Source organism: Culicoides brevitarsis, chromosome 3, assembly GCF_036172545.1.
Source record: "Culicoides brevitarsis isolate CSIRO-B50_1 chromosome 3, AGI_CSIRO_Cbre_v1, whole genome shotgun sequence".
In the NCBI taxonomy this organism is placed as follows: domain Eukaryota; kingdom Metazoa; phylum Arthropoda; class Insecta; order Diptera; family Ceratopogonidae; genus Culicoides; species Culicoides brevitarsis.
In genome coordinates, this window is record NC_087087.1 from 35,620,634 (window position 1) to 35,631,302 (window position 10,669).

Consider the following 10,669-nt stretch of genomic DNA (forward strand, 5'->3'; position numbering starts at 1 on the left):
TTTATCGCAACGTAACAAGGGACAACAAATATCTTAAGGCAAGTGATTTAGCTGTTGCGTAATGAAATTGCTTAACTTTATTTACGACATTTCGTTTCGGGGAAATATTTTTTCGTTTAATTTTTCGGAATAAATGAAACCGAACTACTTTTCTTATCGTTCATTTGACACATTTTTTCACACACATTTCCTACGTTGCCATTTAACTGCTTGGCAAAGTTTTCAGTGTGGCGACATTTGAATAAAACTTTTGTGGAAAATTCATTATTTTTAGTTAAATGACGAATAAAAGTGACAATTGGTTACAAAGTCTCTCGAGAAATGTCAAAACAAGTCGTTTGAAGTAAGTTTTTAATAGTTAAAATAATGTTTGGAGCTCAATTTACACATATAAGATTCAAATACGTTCCGTAACATGGCAACGAACATTTCCAATACTTAATTTGTAAATTGTCACAGTAAAATCTAAATATTATCGCAATATTATGACAATCTGTTACATTTTCTCCCATTACTCTACACCGATTCTTTGTGTTGGCAATACAAACTCTTCGTTCTTCATACAAACAAATATTGCATAAAACATTTGTTTACGACAGTTTTCAAACAACCAACAAATTGAAATGCGAATATTTTTCAAAAAGCCTTATGAAATTGAATATTGAAAGCTTGAAAATGAAAATTATTCGCAATACAAAAAATTTGTTTATTTGAATATGGATTGTTTAGTCTACACTGCAAAAAAATATTAAAAATAGCGAAAATGTAAATTAACTTTTTATTCATAATATTTGTTTACATATTTTGTTATTTTTATCATATTTTACAGCACGATAAAAATGACAATTGAACTAAAATCAAATAAATTCACAGTCAAAAGCCCAATACTAATAATAATTTTATTACGAGTTGCCATCATCTGTAGCTTTATTTCGGATTTGAATAGGTTTTGTGATTCTTGACCTACGGATTTTCATTTATTTTGCTGCTTATTGGAACAAAAAATGTAACGAACTGTTATGAATCGATTTAAATTCAAAATTCAATCAACTGTTAATAATATACTCCTAACAATTTGCGTCGTAGTTACCTATTAAAATGGCGTTACAAAGGAATGTAACGAGAAAATCGAGAGAAAAGCCCATAAAGTTACAAAAAATGCAGGTAACACAACGAGCTGTACTTTATTTTGTGTTTTTGTTTGTATTCTTTGTTTGCACAAAATTAGCAGTGAAGCGTCTTTTCATGCTACCGTTTAACGCAATAAAAGTTTGTAGTGAGTTAAGTTGTTAAACATTATTTTATTATGTAACAAAGGGAGAAACTTTAAAATTTAGTCGGGCGTCTCCTTTTTTTACTTTCTTTTTTATTAACGCTTTGTAGAGCAACTTTTCAAGCCAAAACAATTTGTTCCCATTTTCGCAAGCATAAAACTTCATTAAGATTAAAATAACATTAAAAATATAATTATTTTAGAATTATGTTATGGAGCGGGCTTCATGCCAACGATCGATCGTGTTCTATTTTGTTTTTGCTAAAAAATGCTAATATTTTTTCTTTGTGTAGATGGATGTGTGGTAAAAATGAAATTAAATCATCGAATCGATTGTAATAACAACATCCATTACAGTAAGTAACATGATGTTGCATAACTTGAAAGTTTTGTTTTAGTACAACAACAACAACAGTAACACAAAAAAGTGTAGAAAAGTTAAAATAGACAAGGAGGAACATCAACAAAAACGATAAGAAACAATGTTAGTTATACTTTGCACTGACATGTCGTCTTCGTCGTTGCATTGCATGGAAGAACAGTGAATAGTGAAGTGATGTTATTATTACACGTAAGTGTAGAACTTACTTGCTTGAGGATATTTGAAAAGAAGACAAGAGAAGGAAACATATGTAAATCGTTAAATTGAATGGAAGAGACAGCAAATTGTTGCACAGTAAAAAATGATGATATTTTAGACCTGCATCTGTCGAAAAGTTGTGAGTGAATGATGTGAATATGTCTTTTCGCAAAGAAAGGCTTAAAGCGATTGACATTGTGGTAAGAAAAAAAAAGTTTGCACATATACTTTAAAATTTAATTGCGATTACAGTAAACAAGAAAAGTTGCACGAATGGCAAAATGTATAAAAAAGCCCCAAACAATTGAAAAACAGCAGTAATTAGGTACTTTCAATATAATATACTTTAACAATCAAAATTGAAGTAAACTTTCTATGTTATGATTTTTCATTAAATCAACATTTCTCTCTTTTACAAGTTGCTACAGCAACTTCCTTTCTCTACTTTTTTATTTTATTCATCTTCTGCTTGTTGCACAATTCTTCGAACTCCGTATTTTTAACAATCTTCATCGTTAGTCAGACTTTTTTTTATTTTATTTTCCCCCATACATTAAATGGACCAAATATTACAAAAGTTTTTCAAGCACACACAATTTCAATTAGGGTAGTCTTATGGGTATAAGCATGAGAGGCTTACGTTCGTCATATATATTAAATAAACATTCGTGAGAATTTGAGCAAAAAAATGTTGAATAATGCATTATAGAGGAGCATTATTAATGCTATTCGTTGTTCACTCAATAAAAAAAATTGTTTTATTCAGCCAATTTGGTCAAAAATGTTAATTGTCATGTTTTAATCCCGTTTCGCGACAATTTATCGATGTGAATTGATTTGAATTCAGTAATAATGCTTGTTTAAATAACTATTTTCAGGATGTCAAGCATCATCGGAGCAACGGTCGTATCAACAACTTGTCACACGAATAATGAATAATAAATAAATTAATAAATTAAAACTGCGTGAAATTAATGAAGAATTAAAGCTTTTCAATAAATTCAAACAAATTAAATGATAAATAATTCAGTCAGTAGGAAATAAATAGGCTTATGGCATAATCGTATCAACAGAAAAAAAATTAATTGAGTTTGTAATAAAATATTTTTTAATTAAAATATCATCAAAGGCATTGTGATACAAATTTGTAGTGAATAAAACGTAGCTAATTATTAAAAATTATAAAAAAAATATTTATATAATTAGAAAACCAAAGAATTAAGAGTGAAATATTTGCCCAAAGGTGATGATAATGTCGGATTTCGAACGTACACGCGTTGTCCTGCTGGGAGATGCGGGCGTCGGAAAGACCTGTATCATCAAGAGATTCCTGACAAAAACATACAGTGATAAATACCGAGCCACAGTAGAAGACCTTTATAATAGAGAATACGATTTAGGACCTGTAACATTGAAGGTAAGATTTCTTAATTAAATTCTTTTTAAATTCTTTTAATTTCCCATCATACCGTTCCGTATATGATTCGATAGAATTTAATATAATATACTGTAAAAATATTGTTTATTTACTCGAATACTGATGAGTCTATTATTGCTACTTGAATTCAAGAAATATTATTTCGACTGTGAGTGATTCGATGAATAACCATTAAAATTTGATTAAAGAATCGCAGTTTTGATTATTTTTGTGTAAAATTTCAAATAAATTCATGGAAAGTACTTTAAAACGAAATAAATTTCCAATGAATGAAATTCTCGGTAATTATCATTTGGTTCAGTTTTGATTCGTGGTTAATTTGATATTGACATGTAAATTTTATTTCAAAAAAATAAATATACGAATGAAATATGTTACATAACATAAACAAGATATATTCAATAGTTCTAATGGTTTTGTACATTAAAATGATAATATTTAATTCATCTGAAATATTCATTAGGATCTATAGTAAAATATTGAAAAGAAAATGGGATCTAAAATTAATATTAAAATACTTTGTTAAAATATATTTTCTTCATTTGAAACATTAAAGGATATAATTTTATGAAAATTTATATATAAATAATATATTAAATTCAAAAATAACGAGAGATTATAGATAAAGTGCTAATTCGATTTATAAATATGCATTCTCTTGGACTAAAAAGAAGAATATAAGATGAAATAATTTCAAAGAACAAACGAAACATCTGAGACTTTTCATTTAAGCATTACACTGCCAGCAGGATACTTGCTTGAGATTTTAATTTATCTTGTTAAACTGCTTTTTTCTTTGTTCCGTGTTTTCTTCTTATTCAGTATTAAGCTTCGTGTATGTAGTAATAATAATTATGGTGCATAAGTTTTTTCTCCTTGCATGCTACATTATGTTAATTTAATGCAAAGTAATTGAATTTTAACATATATTTTATATGTAAAACGGCATCAACAGAATAAACGGTTGCACAATGCACGTGTTTTCGCATGAGATAAATTTTTTTCGCAAACACGAGATAAAATTGTGAAAAGAAGTAATGTGATGTGACAAAAATGTAGAAAATTTTTAATAAAAAAAAATTTAAATGAGTGCTCGTGAGATAAGATGACTGAACAAATCATTACTTTGCCACATGGCACGACTTTCAATTCATCAAATTTTTTACGATTATTATTGTGCGAGATAATATATAAAAATAAATCCTTCTTTTATTGCCGTTATGATCCAGTCAACAGAAACGAAGCAAGCGTGTGTATATCATGAAAATTGATCCTTTAATCATAAAACCAGAACGAAGCACATTTTTCTACAAGTTTTTGTTCTCCTCCTCGCATTTTTTATTTATTATCATCATAATCATTGTTCCTTTTAACATATTTCTTTTCACATCATTACAAGTGTCAACTTCTATTTGTATCGATGTCTTTTTCATTTTTGATCTGAAGTTAACAAAAATCACTCGTATGAGTTGGAAAAAAAGTAGCTTTGTAACGTCCTTGATCCTATTTCATTCGAATTTTTCTCTAATCTCGCTTTAATCCTTTTACAAAAAAATTGCTTGCTCGACAACAAAAATTGCGCGCTTACATGAATAGTTTTTCCTCTAACATAATCATCATTTATTCCATTTTCCATGGGAAAAGGCAAAGAGAATATTCTGTCACCAGATTAAAAAAAACGTTATAATTTAATTTTCATGTTACAACTTTTCATTTATGCGATAATCTTCTGAAGCAAGGGATGAGTGTGAGAAGGAAAGAGAGTGATAAGTACTGCTGTTCGTCACATTCATCCTTCATCTTTCGTCGTCACAAGTCAGCTTCAACCTCTTTTTTAACTGCATGATTAGCATTTGCAGTAAGATTTGTTACTTTTTGGCTGAAACGAGAAAGTTGAAATATTTCTCACATTATTCTTATCATTTTTAAGCGCATTAGATGAATGATCCTATTTTAATTTAATAAAACCGAAAAGTTTGTTATAAATAATTATGTTGTTAGAAAATGTAAAAGTATGAAAGTTGAAAAATGATATTTTGATTAAAATTGATTGTTTTACGTTGAATGAAGACAAAACACAGTTTAACTGTGGTAATAGTTTTCAGTGGTTTGTTTAATTTTTTTTTTAAAGTTTGATTTGTATAAAGTTTTCAACATATAACAGCTAAATATTTGTAATCGACGAAATTTAATTTAGAAATTTTGTATTTAACGAATTTATATTGGGAGATGATGTTAGATTCAAGTTGAAAACCAAAAGGTCGGATATTTTGGTTTTCATTCCCTTAAGTGTTACGCGGGGTAACAATAACATGTATCAAAATTGAATAGTTATTGGGTTAAAAGTCTTTATCAGAAATGAAAATATTCGATTTTGTTTCAAAATTTATACAAAAAGAATAATTTTGTAGATCTATCAACTTTAAGTTATCCTTAATTGTATTTTAATTAGTCTTTTATGTCTCAAAACTTTTAAATTACTCTTTAATAATGTGAACAGCGATTAAAACAAAAATGGTCTGCTTAAGAGTTTTAAAATTTACATAAAAAAATCTAACAAGGTAACTGATGTTCATGAAGATTACTCAGCACATTATTATTAACAAATCCTTGACTCTTGTCTCCATTGTTCTTCTTACTTTTTTTTATATCACTTTTAATTTGATGTCTTTGTTAAATCTTCTTTTTCTTTATTCCTCGATTTAATTTAGTACTGTCTCTAATTACAGGTTGACATACTCGATACAGCAGGTGACATCCAGTTTCCCGCCATGCGAAGACTTTCGATAGCGACAGCGCACGCTTTTTTGCTCGTGTATGCCACAACCTCGGCTCAAAGCTTCACGTATATAAAACAATGTTTCGAGGAGATTAGAGAACAAAGAGCTGATTTTCAGGTAATTGCAACAACAATGTACACTGCATTACACGCTTGAGTTTGCAATCATTTTCTATTGTTTTGGAAAGTTGCAAAAACAACAAAAAAAAGTTTCCTGCAGCAATTTTTTCTCCTTGTAATAAGATTTTTTTCGACGAAATTGTATTACATCATTTAATCGCATTAAAACTCATATTATGGAAAATTATTTTGTCACTGCTGTTGTTAATGGCGTACTTATTCGCAGAATTCTGATGCTGAGGAAAGAAATAAAAGTTAAGAAAAAATATATTAAAATAAATTCTATTACAATTTAACATATTTTTTCATCATCAAAAAAAAAATAATAACAACATCAAAAAGAGTTACATGTTTTTGCTGTTTTGGTTCAGTTAATATGAAAATTAAAGAAATATTTTTTTCTTTTTTTTTCATTTCCTGCTTTGACGCTCACAACCTAAATAACACACGGAATCCCAAACCTCGTCCCCGTTATCGCATTTTTACAAATTTCGACAACAGGATATTCCAATTGTGATCGCTGGAAATAAACTGGATTTGGCGAATTCGCATCGTGAGGTATCCAAAGAAGATGTCTCGGAATGGGTTTATTGTGAATTACCGAGATTAAAGTGAGTATATTTTTTTGCATGTTTTTTTTTCGCTGTGAGCTGTTGAGGTGAATGCAGTGTCAAAACAAGAAAATTAAGCTGTAAGAGGGTGATTTTCAACAGATTTCATGTTTATACAAGATTGTTTGTACGTGCTTGGTGTGCCGAATGCTTATTATTGGACTCGGAAGTTTTGCGTTGTTATGTTTTCAAAAGGCTCGAGGGAGTTTTCATTGAAAGGAACCTTTAATTTAATATAAATTTTTGTATAAAATTTTTTCAAAAAATTTTAAAAAAATTTATATTTTTTAAGAATTTGACACTATAATGAAATAATTTTTGGCAAAAGAGAAGGTAATGAAATTTTTTTGTGAGAAGTTATTTTTTCAATAAAAAGTTTAAGACAAAATTTAATTTGTTAAAACGTATTTCGTTGCATATGAAAATTAAAAAAAAAAATATTACTGAAATTATTGCACTAAATTTATTCACAGTAAAACGAAAAACTTTAAACTTTTCCGTTTAATAATAACAAAATTATGGTGAAACTTATTTTTTTCATAATCTTTTGGTCGGTCCTATGTTTCAAGTGCAATTCCCATTTACTTGTTTTTTTTTCTCTTGTAGATATGGCAACAGAACAAAACGCCCTTTAGCAACTTTTTTTATGTTTACATCCTTATCAAGAGTCATGATTTTATGAAAGTGAAGTAAAAAAGGTGTGTTGCTATGTTTTCAACTTGGTTTTTTAAGGTTTCGAAAATCTTTATTTTTCTTATGCTAAATTAAATGTCTTCCATGCTTCCCTTTTGTTACCACTATTTCCTCAAACCACTCATTACTGTTTCCTATTTTGAAGGTATGAAAAAAAAAAATAATGAACAGTAAATTCAAATACCTTGCACGTGTTACAGATTCTTACCGAATATCTTCGAGGTAATAATCATATCACACACGTTGCCTTCAGTAATAATGATGGAAGAAAATTAAATTCACCATTCTATACATTTTTTTTTTATTTTTTGAATTAAAGTACTTAGTACCTACCGCTTTTCTCCTTTCGCTCGCGTATAACAGAAACGCGGCGTGAAACCTCTAATTTCCTTAATGTTACCATGAATAAAGTAAATGATAAAGAAGATGTGTTTAGACACATGGCACGTTGTTGACTTCATAAAAAAATACTTTAAAACGTTTGAAAAAGATTCTTGTGTGAAGATGAAAACAATTTTTGAAGGATTTGACTTTTATGTATGGATTTTTCGTAACACGAAGAAAATTTGATTTAACTTTAAGTATATGAAGAAAATAAAAATGAGAATTGAGCGCAAAGTTATTTTTTTTTTATAAAATATTACTTAAAAGATTAGTTTGAAAAAGTTAATAAGTTTAAAAAGTCATATTTCTTCTATCAAAATTATTTTGACAATGAACAAACTCTTTTTTGTCATCAAAATTTTGAAAGTATATGATTGCACATCGCAATATATTAAAACCTTAAGACATGTCAATGTTATTGAAGAAAAAAGCCAGATGTGTTAATTTTAAGAAAAAGATTATGTGAGTGTCTGTGCGCCATAAGAAGGGAGTTAAAATGAAAAACATGATAAAAAGTCGAACAGAAGCCTTTTCAAAGTAAAAAAAGGTCTAACATTTTATCACATTGTTCAAGTAGTTATTAATCGATTTATTTTTTTTATTCTTCCTTTATTCTTTTTTCTTGTCTTTTCATGTACTTTGAAACAAGCAGAGTAAAAGTATTGGAATGCTCAGCAAAGGATGACACTAACATAACTGACTTGTTCAAAACGATGTTAAGTTTATCTCGCATCCTGCCAACTGGCACAAATGACCAACAACCGACAACTGGCTTGAAAAGGCGCTCATCCGCATATGTTAGTGCAACTAGCAAAGGTAACTTAGTATAATTTTTTCATCTTTTGTCTTTGTTTTGTAACACGTGCACGTACGTGGGACGTACAAAACAGCAACAAAAAATGCAACACAATAAAATATTAATAGTATCTTTCATATACTACTCTTTCTCTCGTGCACACTTTATAAAAAAAATATATAAAACTGACATCAACAAAAAATAGTGAATTCCATTGTAGGCACTTTAATGTCTCCCTTTCACACAGGCAGGGGTAGTAGAAGAACAGCAAAAGTAGGGCAAGCCGGTATTTATTTTTTTATATTTTTTTTGTTTCTTCTGTTATTATTAAACGTTTATGATGACAATATTTTACATCGTGTGTACCCTTTTCCCCCTTTGTTGAGCGTTGTCGTCGTCGTCTTCGAGCAAAAAGATGAATAAACCTATAAATATTTTCCTTTTATAGAAAACAATAATGATAACAACAACAACTACATTATATTTCTTTCTCATGTTTTTTTACATGTGATGCAGTCAATTTTCTTCTCGGAAAATAAATACATATCAAACTCCGTACCATATCAATGTCTTCCATCTCTTAGCTTCATAGAGTAATTTGTATATATAATCATCATTATTACTTACCATCATGTTCCATCATATATAGATAACGTAATATGTCAACAATTATACATGTTTCCAACATTTTCTGCATTTCCTTCGACAATGTTCTGTCTTTTTTTTTTGGTTTGAAATATATTTTACATGAAAGAATGAATGCCCTGAAGCTACACAATTTGGTATAGGTAAACGTTCTGCAATTCTGTTGAGTAAAATTGCTTCGGTTAGATGTCATAGGAGAAACCTCTGAATTTTTGTAAAATTTGCATGTTTTGTAATAATAACAATAAATAGTTGTTTGTCAGATTCCAATTTGTCAATGCCGAAGTCTGTTTCGCATAAATTACAAAGCTTTTCTTTTGGCAGTACGAATAAAGTTTACGACAAGGCGAGTTTTATGATAATAATGGGACATTGATGATCTCATTTTGCTCACAACTTTTTGCAATGGATATGTTTTAGTTTGGTGTTGTTGTCAAAGGGATGACTTGGTTTCTTTGAAAGTATATACTATAATGAGATATGCCTTACAATGTATGAGAAAAGACAACAGATGGTAATTTAGGAAAGGGATGATGATGATGATGATGAAGGATTGCGTGAAGAGAAGCCTAAAATTAAACCAGACATGAAATAGAAAAATTACTAAAGTTGTACTTATTTAGAAAAAAGTTTTTAGTCTTACCTGATTTGATTGTAATTTTATATTTCTATTTTTTCTTCATATTTATCTTTAATTTAGAATCAGTTGAAAATTGTTAAAACTCATCGTGTGAAAAAACTTCGATGTTAAAAGAAAAATTGTGTGCAGATGGGAAATTCGATTAAAAACTTTGGTTTCAGATTTACGTTTCTCTAATAATTCCATTTCCTGTATTATAATTAACTTGTACAATATATATCGTTTCTAACACAATTATTAAAATTATTGACCTTACCGGATTTCCAATGTATTCCTGTACATAAGCCATCCTTTTATCCTCTTTTCATCCATTTTTTATGAGACAGTGTACAAATAATTGATGATTTAATTTGTTTTTCGATGTTTATTTCAATTATTTTTTTTTCTTCTACAGGCAAGAGAGATATGTCAGCAGCTAGTTCATCCAGCGAAAATAAACATGGTAATACGTCCTTTTTGCACACAAGTAATAGCAGCACGGATAGCGCCAAATCTAAACCACGTTCGAGGTAAAAAAAATGTTTGTTATTATTATTTTTTTTTTCAATTAAAAATATTCTTTTATTTCTACAGATCTCTTATAAGACGATCATCACGTAAAACAAAACAACAAATTCAAAATGCAGAAGACTGCTCAGTTCAATAAGTTGCAAATGTACGGATTTTATTAATGTGCAAGTTTTTATTGCATATTTTGTTATGACAGATAC

General features: G+C 28.8%; 1 protein-coding gene across 1 annotated transcript; it reads left to right on the forward strand.

Moving 5' to 3' along the window:
* The first annotated feature begins 3,044 nt into the window (after window positions 1-3,044).
* Window positions 3,045-10,669, forward strand: LOC134835098 (GTP-binding protein Di-Ras2). Its single transcript, XM_063849957.1, has 6 exons — window positions 3,045-3,270; window positions 6,021-6,188; window positions 6,692-6,801; window positions 8,531-8,694; window positions 10,354-10,468; window positions 10,533-10,669. Exons 1-6 carry the CDS (start codon window positions 3,100-3,102, stop codon window positions 10,603-10,605), a joined length of 801 nt encoding a protein of 266 aa, XP_063706027.1. The 5' UTR covers window positions 3,045-3,099; the 3' UTR covers window positions 10,606-10,669.